The sequence below is a fragment of the Kryptolebias marmoratus genome, linkage group LG8 (genome assembly GCF_001649575.2).
Source record: "Kryptolebias marmoratus isolate JLee-2015 linkage group LG8, ASM164957v2, whole genome shotgun sequence".
Taxonomy (NCBI): domain Eukaryota; kingdom Metazoa; phylum Chordata; class Actinopteri; order Cyprinodontiformes; family Rivulidae; genus Kryptolebias; species Kryptolebias marmoratus.
In genome coordinates, this window is record NC_051437.1 from 20,209,247 (window position 1) to 20,235,480 (window position 26,234).

General features: G+C 38.8%; 1 protein-coding gene across 2 annotated transcripts in view; it reads right to left on the reverse strand.

Annotated features, from left to right (window-relative positions):
* cntn3a.2 (contactin 3a, tandem duplicate 2) overlaps positions 1-4,547 on the reverse strand; it is a 42,956-nt gene extending 38,409 nt beyond the window's left edge. For both annotated transcript variants that reach the window (XM_017417870.3, XM_017417869.3), the window contains exons 1-3: positions 4,067-4,547; positions 1,562-1,694; positions 762-897 (exon numbers count right to left, since the gene is read on the reverse strand). In XM_017417870.3, coding sequence (XP_017273359.1) covers positions 762-897; positions 1,562-1,616 — 191 coding nt within the window. In that variant the 5' untranslated portion in view covers positions 1,617-1,694; positions 4,067-4,547. The remainder of the gene's footprint in view (positions 1-761; positions 898-1,561; positions 1,695-4,066) is intronic.
* Positions 4,548-26,234: the final 21,687 nt, after the last annotated feature.

Below are 26,234 nucleotides of genomic sequence, written 5' to 3' on the forward strand. Positions count from 1 at the left end.
CTTGCAATTACCAAAACTTCAAGGAGGAAAAGACAAACCGAACTAGTTTCCAGAAGCATATATGAAAGGAAAATGAAATGCTTTTTCATCACTTTGTTTCATTAAGGTACATTAATGTTTATTTTTTCATGTCAGTGAAAACTGGCCATGTTCATTTTCTAAAAGCGGCGATCAGTCATGTTAGTGACATGATCAGTGTGTTGGGAGATATTTTCATCTGCTCGTCTGTATTTTCATCATCTTATATCAAATATTTATCAAGATAAGTAAAAAAAAAACTGAGTAAAATCAACCTTAAGAATAATTTTGACAAAACTCTTTTTAAAATTTATTTTATCTTTTACATTAGCCACATAATCAGTTAAAAAATTGGAACTGTCTCCGATTTGCCCTCGTGCACACCAACATGTTTTCAAGTCAGAAAGGAAAAACAAGCACCAGCAGAAAATAAAAATGAAATATAACTCAGAAATAACTTTTTAATTTTGAGATTTAATTAGCCTCGTAGAAACTTGAAAATGTGCACCAAAAGAACCCCCACTGATGAACAGTAAAAAAAAAATACTAACTATAAACTAACTGCTTTCACTCAAGGAAGTGATAAAACCCAGAGAGAAAGATGCATTTGAACTGCTAATCCATTTAAATTATATATAAAATAAATGGTGACAGTTACATACAGATGAGGATACAGTTTTTGCACTGGTTATAGGATGTTTAATTATCAAACTTTAACATCTTTAATAAGAAATTGCTCTTACCTGTACTGAGGAGGAGGCGTTCCTTTAGCGTCACATGTCAAGGTGGCTTCTTCTTCTATGGAGTCAACAGGGATGAACAAGTCTCCCGGCTCCATCCTCCACCGTGGTCCATGATACGAGCCACTGTCCATACAGTCTGTCAGAGAAACATTCACTTCCTCAGAATCAAACAGAATTACAGTAATTTTGACAGCCTTTATTTATTTATTATTCCACGTTTTTTATTAAAAATAGTGCCACAAGAAGGCCCATTGATGATGAGTTTGTTCACTAAAAACACTGAAACGGATTTCTTTATGTTTAAATTCGTCTTCTAAACAAAAACATCTAAGAATGAATAACTAAAAAAAGTATGTTCTTTATGTCACTGGATGTAAAAAAAAAGAACAACCATATCATTCACAAAGATTTGGTGCAATCTGTGTCAAAGACGCATTCAGAAGAGTAATTCTTCCTGTTTGTTCTTGGTGAATAGAAAACATTGTGAATTTTATGAACAAATGCATTTCTCTGATGGAGGGGAAAGCTTTTGCACAATGCGTTTGCCACGAAAAAAGATTATAGAATAAAAGCACCATATCTCATCATCGGGTTCTAATCTCAGTGGAGTGAGGAAGAAGATGGAGAGCATTGTGTCTGCGCTGTGAATGAAAGTCAATAGTGAGGAGTGCTCCTTTAAACCGAGGTCTCCTATCATCCCTGACATCTCTTCACCCGCTGTCCCGCAAACCTGAATGTCCGAACGCGAAAGAAAAAAAAAAAAAAAGAAAATCATTACTTTATATAAAAAGGTGCTTTACCTGTCAGACGGCCGATGATTGATAGCAATAGAAGCAGTTTCCATGGCACCGTCATCTTTGGCAGCCAGGAGTAAATGAGACTTTCATCCAATAAGCTTTGAAACGGCACTTCTCAGAGCGAAAGGAGGGTGACCTGTTGAAACGAGGATTTTTGAAGTTAAATACAGTACCTCAACAGTTTAATGTATTACATCCTGTAAAAGTCTTTCTGGGGGAAAAAAAAAGGAGCGGGCGTTGAATAGTTTGGTTGTGGAAAGATAAGTCTGATAAACTGGAAGAGCAGTTTGGTACCAGATGTGCCTAAGTTCAGTCCATTCTAACACTTCTAATCAGCGACAATGCCTCTTTGTGCCACACACTGTGGCCAGCCTGCCCTCGGAGATGTCTGAGAGTGATACCAGTGGCATATGGGGGGGAAGTCCATGCCAATCTATTAGAGGAACAACCAATGCCTAGGCTCATCCTTCACTTGGACGGATCTGCTCTCTGGCTGCCTGAAGGAGACTTGGACCTGGGAATTGGGTGCCATCCAATCAATTAGATTCACCCACAGCAGCATGTGTCTCCCCACATGCTGGGGTGAAATCAAGACAGCCTGATGAGGAACCCATTCCACTCAGGTCCATAATCAAGGGCAAGAGTCTGTCTGCTCGAAGCATGTGTTGCAAATTGCGATGCACTGAGCAAGTAATGATGCAATTATAAAATGTCAAACATACACACAATGGAGAAACAGGCAATAACGCAGCAGTTAAAGTGAGCAGTGCAGCATGTGTGGAGATGCAGATTTGAGTACATTAGCTTGCACCTGCGTGAAGCCGTGCGCATGAATAAGCTTGTCTGCACACAGAAACGCACACAAAATTTCCTCAAGAGGTGTTCAAGATAGGCCGGGGACAGATAATAACATCCATCTGCTGAATGTCACACAACCCACACACACCTACACACTAAACTTGCTCTCTAACCATACAGTATTACATCCACACACACGCTAGCACACCTACATACATACACTCACTTTCCATTTAGGAGACATTTAAGCCATGATGTGCGGCTCATTTGTGGCCTAATCCCGAGGCGAGTCTAGTTCAGAGCACTACTTATAGAAAGCCTAATTGTTTGTCAGCTGCCTGGATGTCAAATCAGACATGTGGGGTCTCAGCAAGGATTTTCTCCTCTACCTTTCATGTTTGCTCAGTCTCTTTTTCTTCCCCCTCCAAAGTCTGCAAAATTGGATTGGTACGCTAGCTCCAGAAGAGTCCTGCATGCCTACCTCAGTGATAGGCCCATGGTGTGCCAACTGCTGGCACCTCAGGACTCAGGATTGGTGGCGGAGAGGGTGCAGGTGGTGTATTACACTCCTGTCGACTTTGGATGTTATGGTTTGGATTTGTAACAGGCTTTGCTGAGGAATGGCACCGTAAAAAACCGGTGATGGTTCCTGTTTTCTAATGCAGACCATAATCAGTCGTTTATAAATGCAATGCTCTGTTTTTTTTGTTGCATTTATATTAAACTGTCCACACGCTTTGACGCAAGCACACAGGTGGCCCAACCACCCACATGTCAACACACACATTCACACTTTGTGGTCCTGGATAATGGGGACAGAAGGTGGAGAGGAAGCTGAATCACTCTCCATCATAAAGGTCCAATCCTGAACCAATGCGGGGTCAAATGACACAACATAATAACATACAAACACAGCCCTCATCATAATGCCCAAGTAACACGCTGCTTGAACAAATAGCGCAGCTGGAAGAGTGGGAGCACACTTTGTCTGAAGGCCTGAGCTGCATACATCAGAGGCATTCAAGCTGACATTGTGGCACACGAGTATGCAATTATCTGGGGAATGTTGCAAGGTAAAAAGTGCTGTGTGTATACATGTGTGTCAGCACCTTTTTTTCCCCTCCCCTTCCCAGTCCCAGTAGCTACTGTATGTCTGCTAGTTCTCAAGGTTTACTAAAAGTGGTTTTGCCTTTAAAAATTTCTGAACGGGCATCACTGATTGATTTCTCCCCCCCCCCCACAGTGCATTCAGGCATTCAAATCCACCTGGGGCTGATCCTCTACAATCCAATCTATTGCTTGATGTCCTGTGGGTTCATATAATTCACAATGATGGGAAGCCCGGCTGCAGCGAGTGTGGCACCTCACCAGGAGCTGCCACAGGCTAAAATACCAGCATGTGGTTATAACTGCATCCCTACATCACTTTGACAAAAAAAGGAGAGAGACACAAACAGAAGACATACTAAAGAAAAAGGGATGTTTGTCTATTTTTTTTTTCTCAAATGCTCCCTGCTCAGTGTGGAGGAAGCAGGCTGCAGTTGGGAGGGTGCATCCTGCCTAAAACAAACAATTCCTCATCAGACACATAAATGGGCCAGTTCTGAACTGCAAAAGCAGGCCAACACATGAAGATTTAACATTTTTTTTAAATGATCAGACAAGCAGCTGCATGCTCTGTTATTATTATTAGGGGCTATTTTGTCTTACCTCCTTATCCTGAGGTGTCTGGAGAGCAGCGGGAGTAAAAAAAAAAAATAAAATAAAAAATAGCAGTAATAATAATCAGCCCTCAGAACAAAAAGACGGACTGACCCTCCACGGAAACCTCGTTAGGAACAATTCGGTCACAATTGCAAGGTCGTTCACACAGGTGAGCCCGAGTCCATTCACGGAGAGCGGAGGACGCAGGAGTCGGAAACACATGCGTTTCATATCGCTGCTCTGCCTCGTCTCCTCCACTCCCCGCAAAAAACACGCACACACTCATACACACACACGCACACACAAACACACCCACGTTGTTTGCAGAAACGAATCACATTTAAAAACACCCTCCCCTCCTTCTGCGTTACGAGGCTCGACTTTCGCCTCTGTTTACGCTCCCAAAATCCAACAAGCGTCCGTCAGAAACTGGGCTTCTTCTTGCGGAGATGATTTATTATGCGCATCAAGTCGGCTCTCCCCGTGAAAAAAAGAAGAAGAAGAAGAAGAAGAGGGAGGAGGAGAAGAAGGAGGAGGAAGAGGAGGAGGAGGAGAGGGCTGTAGCAGCAGCAGCAGCAGCAGAGGATGGGATGGGGAAGGTGCGGGAGGGAGCCAGACGCACCTGGAGGGGGAACTGCGCCCCTCTGCGTCCGAGCGCAAAACTGCTGCGGGTCTGTGAGCCAAACAAACTGGTCATTTCTTTCAGCTCTGTGGGCTTATTGATCCTGCAAGATCTCGAAAAAGGGCCAGACAGAATTTACTTTCTGAAGGGTAAAAAGGCCCGTTTTCAGGGAGGAACAGTCACGGTTCTAGTTGAGCTCGTGTTTTAGAAGGACTCCTGGGCGATCGCATGCAGATTCATATTTACTGCACTTCAACATCTGTTACAGATGTGCAGCTCAGACCACATGAGGTCAGGACAATTTCACACAAGTGTATAATCTTATAAATTCAAAGGTAAATATGTCCAGGGTCAGAATCAAAGTGATGGTGGACTGGGAAATGAGTACGAAACTTGCATAGATATTTTCCAAATATTTATTTTTTAACATTGATGTAATGTATGTGTGGGATATACACGTAAATACAGTCATCAAACATAAAATACAGTTTAACATAACAAATTAAGGCAATATCAAAAAACACAGCAGTTGTTCATCTGATCTCCATCAACAATTAACTATGAAACGTTGACATAATCATCATAACACTATATAATAACACTTCATATCATCGTATAGATCATATAGCTGACTCTATTAATGCTCTTAATTTATATTAGCATAGGGATAATTTAGAGATAACTGTTATTAAAATGCACAGAATGGCAAACATTAACAAAATGTATGTATATGTATGTAATTATTGTTGCTTAAAAGTGAAGTCCTTCCACTTTGCTGCTTTGGGTTCTAAGGACATATTTAAGTACTCTGGGTCATACAGCATTTTGTGAAAAAAAATTGTTGCCATTTCCTCAAAAATGAAGGCCTTTTGTTCATCCATGCTGCAGCACTATTAACACAATATTCTCTACAGCAAATTGGAGCAATTTCAAAAGTTCAAGACTTCAGAAGCAAAAAAAAAAAAAAAGTCATTTTAGCTCCTAAATCAATGTTGGACTGGCAGGTCTACAGCTGAATCATCATCAGCACTAAATACGCTCTGCTGCAATGAAAATACCTAATTCTTTAATTAAAAATGCACAGACTTGTGTTGCTGCATAAAATATGAGAGGTCAAACACTCTCAGAAGAATTTCAGGGCTCCTTGGAAGCTAATGAGATTTACAGGAATCACTTCTATTCTCGCTCAGAGCAGCAGGAGCAGCAGCAGCTGAGGCCCACGGTGCTCAGAAGTGACAGTGAAAACATCATTGCTTTGCTCTCAGATTCAATTAATGAGTTACTCTGATTAATTACGAGTTTCATACGAGTTTACGTTGAGCTGTTTAAAAGTCCCTGTAAGCCTAAACAGCCTCTTTCTAGGCATTATGAACACACACATCACAGATTTCTACTTGTGCTGGTTCACTCGTTTCAAGAACATGGACCGCTGTTTAAAGGTGTTAACCCTTTCATTTATGCACAAGTTAGGATTTAGCAACAATTTAACAAAGATCTGTTGACAAATATGTCCACACTACTGTTTCAAAGGGAATATATGCATGACTTGAAACTTAAAATTTAAATTGTATTTTAAATTGAGACTTTTTCTTTATTTATGAATAAACCTATTTCTCCCTTTAGGTGACAAGGCAGTTGTGGCAGTTTGTGCAATGATTCTGCTTTTTATTGGATTATCTTTTATGACTGCACCTGGCCAGGACCTAAAAGGTTTGGACACTGTCTACCATTCTGCTTTGTGTTTTATTACTGACTGTGGAAATTGGGTACATCACTGTTCTCAGTTTGTTGCTGCTAAATGACCCTCCTTGGCTGACACATACCTTCCTATTGCTTGTTTTTATATAAACAAACCAGCTTTGCTTGAGCAGGTAAAAGACACACTATATAAAAAGAAACAAATGTCGTTTTGGTGCATGATGAAAGTGGCATACAGCTCACAAGCATCAGATTTATTATTATTACATTAAAGCAGTCACTTGTGGTTGTACCCCAGCTCCAAAAAAAGGGGAAGTTAACGAAAACGTTGACGTTTTGGGATATGGTTTTGGAGCTGAAAGATAGATGAGAAGATGGAATCTACCACACATCTGCCAATTAAATATGAATCTGCATTCAGGCGCTCACTGGAGTCTTGTTGTCACCGTAAGTCGTGCAGAAACAACTTTTTACACTTGCTTTTGGTGCAGATTTAACACAGGAGATAAGAAAGTGTTAATTAGCGAGCTTTGAAGATGTCATTTCAGTTTTCCTGCTAAATCGAGCTAAAAGGCTTCTGGCTTTATGTTCACGAAACAGTGCTTGAAATTTTATGAACTCTTCTTCTTTTTTATTCCTGCACAAACATGACCTATAAATATTTGCTCTGACATCCTTGTGCAGCAATAATACGCAGTAATAATTTATGATAACTCTAGATCAATCTTGCACTTCAATTGCGACATCCTAATTCATTCCTCTGAAGTGAAGAGCTTCGACTTGGGAATATTTCCTCACATTAGCTTCTCATATAAAATCCTTCAGCTGCATTTCCTGTTGGGTTCTGGCTAGAATGATGACTTCAGTCAGTCCAGAACTTTGAACTTTGTTTTTCATTGTGCATGATTCACCTTCTCTTAGTTTCCCTTAGAAATCCCTAGCATAATTCAGAATTCATGGAGAATAAATGATAATATTGTCTTGCCCAGACGGTGCAAACAGATTTGAAGGATGTTCTGCAGATGTGACAGTTTCTTATGCTGGAATGCAGTGACTTCCTTGCTCCAGGCATGAGGCCTGAAATGGTTTGGTTTTGATCTTTGTGCAGCATGTCTGACTGAGGATTGGTGGGGTTCAGTCCTCATTTAGACAGACTGTACCTGTCTGGATGCTACTGTGAAGCTTTTCAGCCCAATGAACGTCAACAACTCAGCTCAAAGGTACTCAAAGATCCTCTCTGCCTCTGAAAATAAGGATAGCTTACTGAGTGAAAACACCTGCTAACCATAAAAAAATTCAAAGTTTTGTTTGCCCACTGTTCTGTAACATACTGTTTGATTACTTTACAGAATTAAAAGCCTCATATTCCTTGAAGGAATGCACATTGCCAGCCACCTTTCATTTCAGAGATTTAAACTAAAATCATCTTGTGCTGAAAAGGGATGGAGTTGTAGCTGTTTTGGTCAAACCTTGTAAATTACATTACGCATGGTCTCACGCAAAATTGTGAGATCTCATAAGATGTGATGGTGCTCAGAGAAGGTGTTGAGGAATATTCTGAGCCACTACCACACCAAGCTTTAGCTCCACATCTGTCAAAGGGCTGAGTCAGCATTTTGCCAAGTTTCCTTTGCTGTGGTACCAATATTAAATGGAATTAAATGGTTGCAAATGTATATTCAGTGGTTAATTTCTGAGAGTTTCATTAAAATCCGTTCACTGAGATGTTTTGATAACACCACAGACAAACAAGCACACACACACGGACAGACAAGGGCAAAAATATAATTGCCTTTTTACTTTCGGCAGCGGTCAATAATAAAAAAATAAATTACAAAGCCAGATAATTGGCCTTGTTTGTTTAATTGGGATCTTATTTATAGGAGTTGCACTAAAATCTGTCACTGTTTGAGGTCGTAATTATTTAAAAAGTTACACCAAAAAAGCCTCACAGGGTTCACAAATTCTTCAAACTCAGTGAACGTGCAGCACGAGCATCAGTTTTCTTAAACAATTCACAGTAAAACCTAAACAAACAAACAAGTAAAACAAATAAATCAAAGAATTTTACAGTAACCAAAGACTGCTAAGTAGATCTTTTCATTCTCTAATGCACTGACAAGAGATGCAAAGCTTTTCCATAGACATTTGGCAATATAATATCTGGAAGAGCACAGGTGTAGTTAATAATAAATTGGCTGAATTGGATATTTTGCATGACGGCTCACTGGAGTGATTTATTGCATGAACAGCCGTTAATGTTATTAGTTCCACCTGTGCGTGTTCTGTCATTAGATTGAATGTGTTAATCTAAAGTAATGATTAATGCATCTCAATATGAGCACAGAAAAAAAAAGATCCCTCAGAGACTGAGTGAAAATAAAAAGCGACTTTATTTAGCTGCTTTGGCTTGTTGTGTACTCTTAATGTCACATGTTTGTTAATCATGGGAGAGGGATAATTACTGTCTTATGTCTGACAATATTTCTTCAAAGCGGAAGCTCGTTGCTTCCAAAGTAAGAGTTATAGGAGCGAGAAGGTTGAACATAAAGCCTTAGAGGCAAACGTATGACATTAAGTTGAATTAATAAAACTGGTGCTGCTTATTTTTGCCATATTCATATTTTTTACAGCATGCAAATTCGATAATCGGTTATGCTTACTAAAATTTGCTTGACTTTTTACATCGTTTTAAAGCAGTTTAAGAGACTTCCTACCAATAAATAAAACAGTTTAAATAAAGTTCAACAGACACCAAGTTTCACCCCTTTTATTTTACTTTTTGCTGCCAGTAGCTTGTTTATAACAAAGCTTCTTTTCACACTGCACCACAGCACGGGTGGACTTGCTTTTGAGGCGAGAGTGGCTGCCATTTCAATATGTGGGGTTGATGAGAGCTATCAGCAGCTAAGTACACGTGTACCAGAAAACAAAGAGCTGCAAGAGGTTCAAAACACCCAGTAGTGGGTAGGGTGTTTGAAAATGTGTGGATGTTGTCTCGACTTTGTGGGCAGAAAAGCACCTGAGTACTATGGGTGTCGGAGCAGGTAAACCGATGGTGAAAGGTATTAAAAGGAGGATGATGCCTTATCTGAGCTTACATGTGGGTATATGGAGGGCACTAAGAGTAAGCACGTGAGCGTGAAGAATATGCATCTGTGGGCTTGTTGAGATATTTCCAGACACCAAAGAGGAAAGAAATCGAGTAACTAAACATGGACGAAGGAAAACACATATTTGGCTTCACATAAAGAGACAAAAGGAGATGAGGAGGTGCCAAAATAATCACTGAAGCACCTTTATTACTTTTATTACTTACTTAATTTTTCAGTTTCTTTTGTTACTCCTTCAGCAGGTTAAGAGAGAAAAACGTGAACCAAAAATGCATCAAAACAGGCAACTTGATTGGGAAAAGTGTGCTAAAACCTTTGGCAGCAGTACCTAATACGGTGCAGAATAAATTCATGGTGACAGTTTGAAAAGTTTTCATGTGCACAACACCAACATTTTGGTGAAGCGAGTGAGAAAAGCCGTCCCTCTTTGGAGCTTTATAATTCAGGCTTACTTCACAGTAGAAACATCATTGGAAGTTTAAACAGGTCACAGAAAGTTGGACTTTATATGACTGAATTGGTATTTTAATATGTTTAATCAGTTTCGATGATCCTACAGAATGTATGGTTTAGAGTGTGACGATGTCCCAAGCTCTAACTTTTAAGCTGTCGAAACTTTCCAAAATTCCCTCTTCTCATTTCCTCAGTCACTTCTTCAGTTTAGACCTCAAAACATAGGTATTTTTGGCTTCTTTCACCCAGTGTGTCTCCCACTTCTACCAGGCTCACAGTTTTATCTCAAATTCCCCCAGAGTGCAGAGTGCACACATCCAAACTGTCACCGACTGCCATTGGAACTGAGCTCAGAATTCTTTTTTTTTTCCAAAACTGAAAGTGAAGGATTTTTTAATTTGTCCCATATCTTACACGAAAGACTGCAGACACATTAAATTGACACATGTAACAACCAGACACTTCTGTCACTTGCGGTTCAAGGTTTGTTTCAGTGTGACCTACAGGTTTTTGCACAGTTGACTGTCTGTCTGAGGCTCGCTTTCTGCTTTTTGTTTCTGCGCCCGAGTACTGTCAGGGAGTGACAGAGACAGGCGGTTACTATGGAGACCCTAACGAGCCACTGGCAGCAGCTTTGACGTGTCTTTTAATTTCGGTTCTCTTTACACTTTTTATACAGTTTTTACATCAAAATGTCTGCAATTTGTCAGCTTAGATTATAACAAAAATCTCAAATTACTGTTGGACTTTATAGAAGAAAAATTTATATATGTTGGAACCCCTTCAGCAGTGTTTTTTTAGGTTTCTGTTATTCCTGTCATCTTCCTTGTTTTTGTTTATTTAAGTTTGAAGTGAAGATTCTTGTATAATTATAAAAAAAAAAACTTATGGAATGGAGCAAACGCACCCACAAAAACCTGGACAATATATGTTTTTAGGAGACTTCTCTGACTGTCAATGATTTTGCACTTGCCTGCCCCCAACCTCTGACCCTGAACCTCACCACTGACTCATGAACTTTTGCCAAGAGTGATAACAAAACAAAAGAAAACTTGTTATGTGTAGATTATAAAAAAGTCAGAGAAGCTGCATTGACTTTAAAAAGTTTCTACACTTTGATCCGGTCTGTAATTGCACTGAGGCAGCAGTTAATTCCCATCTTCATCACATGTCTGACCAAACCAGCTTGTGAGGTCTGACCTGGGGTAAGTCCAGTATGCTCAGAGGGGTAAGGCTTCTGTTCACGTTTCTATGGAAATACATATGGCAGCAACTTGTTCAAGGTCTTTGAATAAAAATAGAAGCTGTCTTTTTTTGCATCCAAAAGCAGTGGAGTTTATTAGGAACACTGTCATGGTATAGATATTTCTGTCTGCGCCACATCTGTGCTGGGTGCCAGAAGTTGCTAATTATCTCATCACGGGCACATCTTGTCACATGGAAGTGGGTAAGTTTCTTCCTCTGCCGTCCTGGAAGAGGGTTTCAAGCTTCAGTGCTCCTCAGGAGGTTCTGATTTAAGTTCCTTTTGCCCTCTTATCCAAACTGAGTATAAGGAAAAAAGCTTTTCTGTTGTTCAGACAATAAAACCCTTGGAGAAATACAGCCTGTATATATAAAAAAGAAACAAACCAAGTAGCTGAGGATCTTAGCTGAAGGTTGATACTTTTGCATTTTTGTAATAAGCATCCACTGACAGCTTTGCTTCGTTGTAAAAACCTGTATTTCCCAAGACTGAAAACAACTCACCCATCCAATTCTCCTCTTCTCTTTCTAGTCACACATGCCCACTCTTTCAGATAATCTACTCTTTATCACTCTGTCGGTCTCTCTTTCATGACTGCATCTTTCCCTCAGACTTTTCCCCTCAGAGACAAACACTGAGCTCCTCTTCTTTAAATCATGTTGCTCTTCCTCCTGAATGCGCACACACAAACGCACACACACACAGGTCAATATCTGTGCTTAGCCTCAGTGAAGCTTAACTTTATTAGGTGCACTACTCCCTCGGTCTAATAGAAAATACATTAAACCTGCATTGATCATCATCCTCGATTCAAGCCCAGGTTTCTTTAACATGGGCACAACGTCGTTAATAATGTTCCATACAGCAACCATTTGACATTTCCTTTAATTATGCCTGTAATTTATTCATGCTCTTGATCCTAGATGCTTGTTGTGAAAAGCTTCCTCGAGGAATATATTATCCTGCCCCTCCCAAGGCCCATGGATTACCCGTCTTAGTAGCAAACCCCTAAAGGTATTACTTCCTTCACTGTGTGCGAGTGTGTCTCTGTGTCTGTTTGTGCCCTTGTGGTATGCAAGCATATGATGAGCATTGTGCCTTGAATGCCTGTGCTAAGCTGCAAAAGTCATTAGGTCTTATTTCTGTACCTTTCAGAAGGCTCACTTTAAATTCTCCTGCATTTTTTCTGATTTGACTGACTTTTTATTGGGGTGGGGGGGAGGGGCATAAAGAAAAGAGCAAACAGTTGCAAGATGTGCACGTTTTTTTTTTTCCCTTGTTCTTCTTTTTAGCCCAATGCGGCGACCCCCATGTTTAACCCAGTTTTGCAGTGGAAAACATCACTTAATTTGCTCACTCTGTAGGTTGGTTAACAGACAGCGAAGCAAAACAATTTCCCCCACAAAGCAGAGGAGGATATTGCGAATGAGCACACTTCAAATGGGATTTAAGATGTTAATTATGATGTTTTTTTTGATCAGGGAGCACATTGCTCAAAGTCTGACTGCACACCTGACAGAAAATTCTTCAGGCTGCAAGAGGATACGTTTGAAGACGAGGAGGAGGAGGTTCCTGTGTGAAAAGACAGACACGCACACACACACACACACACAAACACACAAACAATCAGAAAGAACTGGAAGGTAACTAATCATCTGCAAGTAAATTTAGAGCAGAATTTAAAATCTTAATTCTAAATTGCAAAGCTCTCAACAACCAATCTCTATTTATAAAGATTTCATTGTTCCATATTTTCCTAGCAGAACACTTTGCTCTCAAACTGCAGGTTTACTTGTGGTACCTAGAGTTTATAAAAGTAAACTGAGAGGTAGCGCTTTCAGTTATCATGTCCTTGAGGCTAACACCTTGTCCGCTTTTAAAATCCATCTTAAGACTTTTCTTCTTGATGAATTCTATAGTTGGAGTTTCCTGAGCTATCCCTTAGTTATTAGATTACAGGAGGACAAACTGATCACATTACCTCACTCTGCTGACTCTGCATTGTTTTTACATGCAGTTATTGCTGGCATGAACCTGATTTTTTCTTCCCATTCCATGTTTGTCTCATTCCTGTCCTCTCGAACCCCAGCCTGTCGTGAGGCAGATGGCCGCTCATCCTGAGCCTGGTTCTGCTGGAGGTTCCTGCTGTTAAAAGAGAGTCATTCCTTTCCACTGTCCCAACGTGCTGCTCAGGTTGGGGGATTAGGTTGAAGTGAAGATTGAATGCAATCTGGCTTCTTTAGGTTTACAATAAGATTTATTGATTGGCATTTTTCATGATGTGCTATATGTAATTGTTCTGCATTATAAGAAGAAATAATTGACTTTAAGTAGATTAGAATCTGGATCTTAATTAGATTTGTGATTTGGATTTGTTTCTGTTTTTTTGCATAGTGTCCTGAGATGATTTTTATTGTGAATTGGCACTATTCATTTTTTTTTTTTTACTTTTGGAAACCATACTGTCTATTTTATTGTATGAAGAAAAATTTTAATGGGATAGCTTTTAATAGTTACATCACATTTCCCTTTATTATGATCTTGTTTCATAAAACTATAAATCCACTTCTTTTTGTCGAATGGAAAAAAAACTGTTCTCACCTACAACTCAAACCATTGTCAGTGTCTCAAGCTTTACTTAAATAATTTACAGACGCACTCTTTGGGATTAGTTCTCTTTTTTTTCTATCAAATCAGCTCCCACATTAAGTTTTCTTTGTCTCTTTTTTGAATGATTTCTTTTTTTCCTGGGCGCCTCGGTTCATTAGCTGAATTCCTTTCAACAGTCTTTCATAGAAGACTAATGGGCCGGTGCACGTTTTATTGCATGCTGCAGTTTCATGGCTGTGGAGGATCAAAAATTTACTCTCCACTGTTGCTGATTAGGAGGCCATGCTTTGGGCTGCTAAAGAGAAAGATCCACTTTGAGATAAATCCTCGTCTTTTTTTGTCAATAAGAAACTCTCTCGGCTGCAGAAGAGGCCTGCAATTAAAACCATCCTGCGAGGTCTGACCCGAGGTGAATCCAGTATGTTCAGCAGGGAAAGGCAACCTATCACACTTGTCTGTGGCTGCAGTTTTGGAAATGCATACAGCGGAAACATGTTCAACATCTTCTATCAAAAGCCCAAAATAGCAGCAGTCATGTTTACAACAGGACACTAGTTTCTTAGAAATGTGGTAGAAGGATTTCGTTTGAATTTTCTTGTTATTTTGTGCTTGCTTCATTACCAGTATGTACTAGATTAATACTGTTTATTCTAGACTCTCATTTGAAGTAAACACAATATATTTTCACATTAATATACAGCTAAGTTAAAAAAATCTTTCCACATGTGTAACATTAGACTTTATACCAATCAGCCATTAAATCTCAACCATAACATTTTGGCTGTTGCTATGTGGGAGGTGTAATTATTCTGCAAAAATGTTTATGTGGGTGGCAAGTGTCAAAGTAGCATGCATGTGAATGTCAGGATGTTTTCTCAGCAAAACATTAAACCGTAACAAGATCAGTCTTTTTACTCACTTTGGCTGTCACTGGTTATAATGTTATATGGCTGACTGGTTAGTAGAAAAATAATAATGAAAATGAAAAAAAGCAACACTTTTTTCATGTTTTGCTACAGAAAATGGAAATGTAATTTAGGAATAGTGACATGGTTTAACAACTGGTGGTCTTAATGTCCAGCTGAATATTTGCATAAAGCCTTTTGGCACATTTAATATCCATTTAATAACCCTAACTTCCCAACTCAGTCTCGCTCCAGGAGGTTATGGCAAGCCTTTTGAGCATTTATTTCAGTTCTTTTTTATATATATCAGTTCTCAACATTAATTTTGCTTTTGTCTGCACTAATTAGAGAGTCGGTTGCACCAGTTCTGGCATTTCTCGCCAGTTACGCCTTTTTGGCAACTGATGCTCCCTTTGCCAGCTAATATATTTTAAATTCTTGTCAGTGAGACATAAACCTTCCAAAGCAGAAAGAAATATTTCATAAAAGCTCAAAGCAAAACAAAAAAATAAATCAAGCAAACAACAACAAAACACAAAAATCAAAACTACAACCAAACATAAAAATAAAAAGAGATGGCAGTGTTTTATTGTTTTAAAAAAAATCAGCCTAAGGTTTAAATGACTGGTTAAGACCAACAAAGTGTATATATTTTTTTATTTCCTAACTCATCGTTTAGGTAATATCTAAATAGAAACCATTGGAAAATAAAAAAATAGCATCTGTCACAAATTGGCCTAAGTATAAAATTTTTACACTTAACTTTAGAATGACATAAATAAAACAAACAAACAACAATCAAACCAAACCAAAACGCCAACATACTGGAGTGACGAGACCTGATGGTCAGCTGTGCTGCAGTTCTGTGTGAACTTGACGGTCTCTGAGTGAAAACAGCTTGCAGGGTTATTCAGCATCTGTTCTGTGAAGTGGTTTTCAGTCCATGATGGTGAGGGTCTACTTGTCTACCAGTAAATCTTGTGTTTGAACACTATTTATTCAGATGCTTCATTATATAATTTTACAGTTTGACTGATGCACCAATAATTTTAGCCACGACAACAAAAAGAAAGAAAGGAAAGAAAAAAGAAAAGGCGGCTTTACACAAGTGAGTCATTTCTAAATGGTAAATGGACTGCACTTTTATAACTATTTACTGAGCCCTATTGAGGTATCAAAATGCTGTATCATAAAAAGCTACATTGATACTACACATAGAGACTGTATAGGACTTCTATTATATATACTCAGAGAACAACTTGTTAAATAAAGATTTTAAAATGTGGGGAAAAATCCAGACAATTTTAATGGTTTTCTCTTAAAATAAAGCAATTATGTTGTTTTATTTTAATATATCTGGGCTGTGTCAGGCCAGTTTTTCAAGGCTGATTTCCTTTTCTTTTGCTCAGAGTGAATTTGGTTCATTTTAATTGGCTGGGTCAAACTATTTGATATATATTTTTTTTTACTTAAGTGCTGTTATTGGTTTTGTTTGAAATGGTTCTATGCAAGTTAGGCATTTTAATGAAACAAAAACAAACCTTGTTGCTTGAACAAGAATTTTGTTGAATGAATGAAAACAGCTCTAACTGTGACTACCAGATTAATAATAATAATAATAATAATAATAAGCTTGACAAAAGTTATTTTGGACCATTCAGCGAGCAATTTGAAAATACTTTGGCTAACCTGGTGAAGCTGAGAACCAACAGAGATGAAATTATCAAACTGATTTTAAAAGATTTTCCTGACACCACCATATTATGTTGAAACAAACTAAATGCTTAATATGAATATATATACATAAATATATGCGTGTGTGTGTGTGTGTGTGGGGGGGGAGATTCTCAACTTAGTATGTTTATGTCATGCCAATGGTTACTAATCCTCCTTTCAGCTTCCTACCTGAAAAATAACAGCAGCAGAAACTCATGATCCTAAATATATTTGGTTAAAATATGTAAACACTGCTAATAAATATGGCATCATAAACCTATTTTCATTTACTCATACATGTTTAATAATAATGATTTCATGAAAATTATAGGGAAAAATGTTATCACTGTTAAAAGTAATTTTCTCCTGAAAATCATTTGAAGACCCCAAACAAAGCGGGATCCTGACCTTCACTTTGAGAACCACTAAGTTAACATTTTTTATTTAAACCAATCAGACATGCGCTATAATTTTTTTTTTTTTACTATATTGTACATGCATCCTTTTCTTTTTCACATGGACATACATATAGATTCAAAAGGGGGAATTGGAAGTTGATAATTCTGCCAAGGACCCTTCAGCAGCATAAAACTTTCAGCCGGCTGGTGGCTGACTGCTGGCCTTCCATAACTGCAACCTCTGAGTGCATCAGAGCCTGCAGTCGTACCAAACTGACAAATCACAGTTTTAGAACAGATTTCAAAGTCAACATTAGAGAATCTAAAGAGGATAGAAAGTCTCTTAAGCAGTACATTACCCCTGCAGTAATTTGGAGTTTTATGTGAATATCCCAAGGGCCCTTTAGGAGTGTTAGTGGACTGTTAGAACTGATACCTTACAGATTATAGCCTGCATATCTCAACTCACAGGAGTATCTTAAACTAACTTTTTACAGTAGTTTATTAGTAGTGGGTATCTCTACCTTTGAGCCATCCCAAGAGTTTCTGACATCATCATCACTTGATGCCTTTATGGCCCTGGCTAAAGGTCCCTACATCCTAAACTCACAGTGCCGACAGATTACTTATTGCTGGTATCCCTGCACTGGAGGGAGGAGAAAATTGTCAAAAGTGTAGGTGGCCAGAGATATTACTGACAACATCCCCGTGTTAATCTGAGCAGACATTTCTCACGCAGTTCATTTGGATATAAATTCTGCCAACGGCAACACATAAAGTGGTAATCGAATCAAAACTGCAGCGATGGTTTTGTTTCTGTCCGGAGAGGGAGGGTTGTAGGTGCAGCGAGGGGTGGAAAGAGGAGATTGTTAAACAGAGCTACTTGCTATGCGTTATGAATTTTCTGACAGGAAGCTTGTCCAACTCTCATATTCAGATGTATTTTTTTATTTGACAACAGGAATAAGTTGTACAGATTTAAACCATGCCTTTAAGCTGTGGAGAGTCTTCATTTCCATTGAGACTGACAAGTTGTATTTATGGCATGTTTATTCTCACATATATACATGCCCAGTGTTTCGCTAGTGTGGCAGTTCCATTTGTTTAAACAGCCATGAATATTTAAAACAGTGAAACTGTTGTAGGGTGAGGGTGGGGGGGTGGGGGGTGGGGTGAGAGTACAATAGTACTCTCAGCTGAATATTCATCACCTATAAATATTTTAGTTCTCATTTCACCAGCTTCCCATTGACTCATCTTATGTGTTGCCTTAGTGCTTTCTCATGGAGAGAATTCAGACCCGGGAGTAGACCCTCTTGAGACATGTTTGTTATTGGTGCTGTATAGATAAAACCAAATTTAATGGATGTGAGCTTACATATTGCTCTCACTGCTGAGTATTTCCCCTGCACACCATCTGCAATCAATGAAGCTACAAGATCCAGGGGCCTCACGAATAGGGGGCCAGTGGGGCAATGGCCACCCACATAAATTTGCTTATTTGAACACCCTTGAAAAAAATATCTAGGGCCAAAATCTACAGTATATTTGTGCCTCATATGAGACTAGATCAGTGAGTCCTAAACTTTTCTGCATCTGACCCACAAAATAATCAGCAGAGGCTCTCAACCCTGGCTAATTAAAATTTATAAAACATTGCTAATTAGTCAACAAGGATATAATAACAGTACAACAAACCTCCACATTTTTTGTCATCTGTTTATGACTTCTGCTTTTCAAATTTTATACTAATATCAAACAATATGCAATTGGCAATCCATTCAAAAGATTATTTTTTGGGGTTATTTGGTTTAACCCTCTCAGGCTCAAATTAAGTTTTAGTAACAGAAAAAATCAGATATGTTGTTGCAACGCCTGCCTTGAGAGGTTTAAAGAAAGTCATCTGAAGACCCCTCTCTTGGTGTTTCACTGTGGAGAACCACTCAATTAGGATACTCTCGTAAAAAAAAGAAAAAAGAAAGAAAGATAAAGTTCATGAATCTGTGCATTATTGCAAAACTTTTGACTGTCTCAGCATCAGATTTTCTTCTCTTTCACTTGATTTTAGCAAAAACTAGTCATAACATTTAGTTGACTTATTAAGAATATGCATAAAACAAACTCATTCTTTAAAAAAAAATCTGTAAATTATTAGTCACAGAAAAAAAAAATCAATAAAATGGAGTCAGCCTCCACCCAGCTTGCTTTGAGCCCAAAGTGTCACCAGTGTGTCTCCTTAAATGAAATGTTTGCCTCCTTCATGAGAAACTCAGAGAGTTAGAAGTTGTGTTTGCTTTCATTTTGAGAGCATTAGACGCCTAAACGTATGTGAACCCTGTAGTTTAATGGAACAAACAATGGGGATGTTATAACCCAAGTGGATTATCTCCCACTCTTTGCCTCCTATAAGAGAAGGCTCGCAGACCTTCAGCCAACATGGGCGCTGATGCTTTCAGCGTTTGTTTTCACGCACCGTGTTCTCAGTGATTCGGTGAAAAGATCTTTCCGAGGTGATTGGGTTTCAGGTAAGTATGGGTTCAGAGTGCAGACTGCTTTATAGATTTTCAATACTCCCTTCCTAATGAATACTTTCACTCTGTGCTTGTCAATGCTCTCCTGCATTTAGCATACATTAAAAGCTCGAGCATAAAAACAAAAATGACCTCAACTTTGTTTTAAAGATGAGCTTTACTTGCAATTAAACGCCAACTTCAATTTGCGGTATGAAAAGAAAAATAAATAAATAAATAAATGAAAGAGTCTCTTCAGCAAGCTTAAGCAAATTGAAAGAATGCAATTAACCTCAAACAGCTGGTGACAGGCAACAACGCTGCACTTCTTAAGTCTTAACTTGCAGAATTTTAGGGGATAAATGATGCAGAAATAAAGAGAAAATGCAAAGTTTTAACATAATGGCCACCACGAGCAACAGCAGTTCTGCTCGTTTCTCCGAGTTTTATAGAGGATCGTTAGCTGGTCGAGGGTGGACACATCTGTTTCCAGATGCCGAACATTATCCTCAGGATGGCAAACTCATGAATTATTGAAAGATCTTGATTAACATAAAAGATCAATTAATGGTCAACATGCTGACTTGTAAACATACATAAAACAGAATATTTATGCAACAAATGTCCTGATGTGAAGATCAGGACCTTGTATGAAGATAAAGCTGGTGCACAGCAAACTACCAGCCATTTGAATTGTCTCATTTGTTAATATTATTCACTGCTTTTACTTGTAATAGCGCCACATTTGTCCCCCCCACACCCTTTTATTGTTAAAATTCCAGCTAATATACAAAACTAATGTCATCATCTTAAAATATATAAATATAAAAAGGATAAATTCTTTCTATTTATTTGAACCATATCTAGGTTCAACAAAGTGGTTTTGTGATCTGTTTTTTTATTTATCCGTCAGCAGAAGAACTGATACAACACTTCTTCTTACACATATGTAATATAATTTAATAATGGAATAATTCTGTCAGATGGTCCTGAAATTTTCAAAAATGTAATTCTGATTTAAAAGTCTGTAAAAAGGAAACACACACCATCTTAAACGCTTTTCTCTCAGCCACATGTAGTCATACAATGTTGTATCAAGCAGCTTATTGTCTCCAAACCCCATGAAAGGTGTGCAATCATGTAATTGCCTGAGTCTGTTTGTTTGTCTGTCTGTTAGCAAAATACCTTCTAAACCACTGGATGGATTTTATTGAAACTCCCAGAAAGAAATCACTGAATGTACTTCTACAACTGATTAACATTTGGAGGTAACCTGAATTAAAATGGCTGCCACAGCTAATCAACATTAGCAAACACAGAGATGGCTACAGTTCAGTCAGTTTTACAGATATTGAGCTAAATTTCATGTGATAATAGCTGAAAGTCACCAGCTATGGCGATCTTGTTTCATTTCAAAGATGTCTGTGGTTGCTTGGAGTGATGTCTTTCACTCAGACCCAACCAGTTCACCCATCTGTTCTGTGCTCACACACAAATATAGCCATTTCAGCTTCATTTAATGGAAAAACACACCCTAAATTAATTTCTTGAAGATTAAACCCTAATCATACAGTATTTGCCTGATTGTCTTTTCTGTCAACTCCATTTAGTTTTTATCCTGACATTTGAATATCTACATTATGAGGACTGCTTTTTTTTTTGTCAAACAAAAAGACACTCTGGGATAGAGTACCAGAGAACAACAAAACAAAGCATAAAAGCAGCTCTTCATCACATATTCCCAATGTGCACTTGTATTAAAGTTATTAAACATTTCAGTTTCAATCATTCCCCTGGGCACCAATAGTCTGGTGAGGGGCCTGTAATACTGTTAAGTGGTGATGATGTAAGGGCTGGTATTCCACTGCAACACTGATATTACACACATTCACTTGCACACCTCTGGGTGTTGAGTCAATAAGTGAAGGCAGCTGGCTTTGATTGCACTTATCAGTTCACATTCACTCCTGGTACATCTCCATTTAGCGCCCGTCACATAGCTGTTATCTTGTTGGCTTGCAAGTAGCAGATGAGATAATGCATTGCCTGTGCAACAGATAGTTTGCATAAAGCTCCCAGTGCTGTCTATAAGAACAGTCAATTCACACTGGTTAATAACTCTATATTGGCACATGTTCTGTATTCTCTGAAGTATTCGTCTTCTGCAGTAACAGCATTGCTCTGCACTGCGTCATCTCCTTTATCTCCACACCTTTGTCTGTGGCTGTCTTTTGTCTGTCTGACACCTTCAGAGTTGATTGAATCTGATGCTTCACCTAAAAACACCTGAGCTGACTTGAAACTGCCTTGGAGAAAGTGCACACACACAAAAGTCCCAGACATTTTTGGGTCTTTGTAAAGAAAGTTGAGTGGATGATCTTCTATTATTCACAATGAGTCCACTCATACCACAAGCACTGGCATTATTTCAGTCTTGATAGTAGTCTTCAGTAGCAAAGAATGATTAGTTAGAAAAGGACTGCCGTAATTAAACTACCAACCTTGAAGTTTTAGAGTAGAGGAGGTATTCTGTAGGGGAGGCAGGGTCCCTTTAAGGGCTATCCAGTCCTGCTGTAACCAAAGCAAAGCTGTGACTGCATTCTCAGCACAAAGTCCATGGTGTGGGTTGCACTTCACCAGGGTTCCCATTTGTCTCTGATCCTGTTTTTGGTGTTCACGGACAGGATCTCAAGGTGCAGTCTTGGAGAAGAGGATGTCAGGTTTGGGAACCTTGGGGTCATGTCTCTGTTTTTGTCCATGTCTTTGCAAATGATGTAGTTCTGTTGGTGTCTTAACCCTCCAGTGGCTGTTGGGTCAAATGGACCCGAAGGCCTCTCTATGACCTTAGCTTGCAATTAAGCAAGCTAAGGTCATAGCTTAGCTTGCTCCATTACTACAAGACACTTCACACCTGTAGCCAAGTGTGAAGTGGCTGAGAGTCAGCTCCTCTAAGTCTGAGGCCATGGTTCTCAACCGGAAAAAGGAGGAATGCTCCCTCTGGGTCAGGGGTAAGTCTCTGCCTCAAGCAGAGGAGTTCAAGTATCTGAGTGTTTTGTTATTGTCATGAGTGATGATAGGATGGAGTGGGAACTGAGGTCTCATCTGCAATAATGAAGGCGTTGCTCTAGTCTGTTGTGGTGAAGAAGGAGCTGTGTGGAAAGGTTTACTGATTCCAACCCTCACCTAGGGTCATTCTCGTGACCACAAAAATAAGATCCCAGAAACCACTGGCTAAGCTAGGTTTCCACTATAGGATGGCTGGGCTCAGCCTTCGAGATAAGGTGGAGATAAGGTGAAGAGCTCCACGATCTGGGGGGAGCTCCGAGGGGAGCCACTGTTCCTCTGCATCAAAAGGAGTCAGCTGAGGTGTTTCGGGCGTCTGATTAGGATCTCTCCTGTGGATATTTTCTGGGCACATCCCATTTGGAGAGCTATTATGGCAGACCCAGGACTTGCTGGAGGGATTACGTATCCTCTCTGGCCTGGAAATGCTTTAGGATTCCCCAGGAGGTAATAAGGTTGCTGATGAAAGAAATGTCTGGGTTTCCTCTGTTGCCTCTGAAACCCAACCACAAAAATAGAAAGTTTAGGGGGGATGGATAGTGGAGGAAACATATATACAAAATAAGTTAAAATCTTATGCTAACGTTTAACTTCCGTTTTGTATAATCTGTTGTCTATAGTGTACAGTTCAGCCGCAGTTGTGTATCAGATGACAGTAATATCCAATCACCCCAAACCTACATTTGATAAGTAAATTATGCCTTTTCCTACAGTGTGTTGTATATGTAAAAAAGTATGCAAAGATATGAAGCATAAAAAATGACCTCAAAATTTCCACCTCAGAACTAACATGTTGTCTTTCCTCTCTTCCTGATTGTAGTTTAATTTACCCTCACATTTAATTATCAATCATCTTAAAGTACAATCTATTTGCAGCCTGGTGCAGATTAATAAAAACTGGCACCAATTTGCAAAATCCTTCAATCAAAATGTTTCCTGAAGCTTCTCTGTTTACTGCTGGTTACAGTTCAGCTTTTCTGAACCCCAGTCTGTTAACATTTTCCAATACATCTCTCAACACTTGGCTGGAACTTGCAGTATCCTAGGGAGGTTTGGGTAAAAAATGAAATTATATTTTTAAAGGGAGACACTAATGGTGGGCTGTGAAATATATCTGACCAATAAATATCTTCTCATATTGATCACTTTATAAAGTTATTTTTGTGATACAGTTTTCTAAATGTCTTGTAGATGCAAGTCAAAATTGTTGTTTTTGAAGGTTTTTGAGTTATTTAAAGTGGGACTTATTTATTTTTCATGATTGCATAAATCAGAAAATACCACCAAATACCAGAACAAAAACAGGATTTATTTTTAATGGTAAAATCAGACAATGAATGCAATGTGAACACACCTTAATATAAAAATACAAATATCAATAGTGCCTTTAAATACTGCTGATGTTGAAACTTCTGACTGATAATAAAAGACAAACAAGAAAATAGACTTTAAAGGATCAATATCTGACATTTAACCTTTAACACAGCAGTAAACAACTTTTTTCTATGTGAAGATGTAGCCGTTTATTGATGTCTGCACCTGAAAGCACTATGTTTCAAAATGCTCATTTGTTCTGTAATATATTTTGTTTGATATTTGAAAAAAAAAAAAGAAAATACATATATATGGGCTGTATTTTGGCACAACTAGCCAACGCTGTTTCCATAAAAAAAAAAAAAAAAAAAAAAAGGTTCTGGCTTTATTATTTCCCAGCTGGAACCTCTCTGCGTGGAGTTTGAATCCTCTCCTTGTGCATGTGTGGGTTTTCTCTGGGTACTCTGGTTTCCTCCCACAGTCCCCCTGAAAAAAATGTAACTTGTAAAAATGTGCCTGTGATGGACTGGCGGCCTGTCCAGAATATACCCTCCCTCTTACCTAATGATCGATGGAGATAGGCACCAGCTCACTGAGACCCTGAACAGGATTAAGCAGGTGGAGAAAATGGATGGATAAATGCTATTTTATGACATTTATTTATGGGCCTGAATGTTTTAAATACTGCACAGGTAGCAATATAGCAAGTAAAAGGAGCAAGAAAATGAATAGCCTATGCCTGTTGTACATCAGCAGAGAAAGTAGAATATTACTTATTCTACATTCAATAAGGAAGAAAATGCAAATACTGTTTCAGTGCAGCATTTCTAAAGCATTTCTAAAGCTAAGAGGTATTATGTTTCATTCTCAAATATAGCCCACCCTTCACATTCAGTATCTAATTTACACATACATCTAAAGTTTCCGGTTCACATTTTCTGTTTCGCATTTTCTTTTTCAAGAAATTAAATCAGAGTTTATATATTCAAAGTTTTTCTAAATGTGAAATTAAATCTTCATCAGATCATTTCAAGCCTTTTCCCGAGGTAAAGTTTGGAAACTAATACATCTATGTTGTCTCCCCCGAGGTGCACAGTGGTCTCAGATATCACTAGGTGGCATTGTTACACCTCAGGAGGAAAGGCTGCCACTAAAACATACATCTATTGCCATAGCAACAGGATTTCCTTCATTTGGGGAAGAGTTTGCATATAATCTGTGTAGCTCTAAAACACACACACACACACACACACACACAAAGTGGTCAGCGTGAACTACCACAGCGTGAAATAAATTTGGCACATGAATAAAAAAACAAAAAAAGATTTGAGTTCTGACTGAAGTGCTGCTTTTGCATAAGCAATAGAATTACTTTTATGACATGCGGAGCTGCAGTCAGGCCTGGGCAGATCAAAAACAGGGATGTGCCTGGAGATGGAGAGAAACAGAAGCTCTGGGTCAAGATTACAGGGCAGCGCAGAACTCTGGTCTCACAATGGGTGTAAATTAGTGAAGTCCTGCAGAGTTTGGTGTCTCTCGCAATGAGAAGGTCATGTCAACATCCAGGACTCAGTTCTCACTGCTGGACCAAGCGGTAATTGGAGTGTGTGCTCTGGTGCTCTGCAGCTCGATTTGAACTTCGTAGGGAACAAAGTGGAGCATGGATAACTTCAGCTAACAGCTTTTAAATCTGCTTTGTTGGTGGAAATAAAATTAAGAAAAGTTAATGTTTTATAAGGTAGAAAAAAAATAAGGAAAGATATGATATCAGTTTAACACAACAATGTATTTTGACAGTCCTGGTATATATGTAAATTAACTCAGTTACTAAAAATCTAAAAAAAAAAAAAATACAATCAAAGATGTATCTTAGCACAGGAGCTTTCTGTTTTTGTTTTAGTTCTCTAATTACACAGCCAGGATCCATTTATCCCTGTAATTATGTTAAGTCTGATGTTATTTCAGGATGTAAAGTGAATTTCAGCCTCAGAATCCTAAAGTAAACACCTGTGGCTTTAAATGTAGCAACAAGAGGGTTTTTAAAAGTGACTTGGATTAGAACTGCACAGCCAGAATTGCTTCCTCTGACTCGGTTTCAGTTGAATAACTCAAGTAAAAAAATTAGTTTCAGCTGAGTGGTTTTGATTTAACTCACGGAGAACTCGAACTGCATGACAGTACATTAATGCTGAGTGTGCCGAGGGCTGGCACGGAAACTCTGCGGGGACGTTTACAGCTCCAACACTTTGACATGTTTATTATACAAGGTGAGGCTTGGCTTGAGAGTGTTTAAGCAGCATTAATGCTGGCCACACCTCCTTAAAGCATGTCCACCTTCTCGGAAACACAAAAGCTCATCAGCTGACATGAGCCAAATACACAAAGCATTTGTTTTCTGGTTCTGTTTGTGCTTTGAGGATTCATTCTCTCTAGGAGGTGACGTTGGAATGTCGCAGCTAAGGTTTGGAGAGAACTTAAGAATGGGTGCGGACAGTCGCGCCTCGCACCCACTCCTTATTCTACAACCTG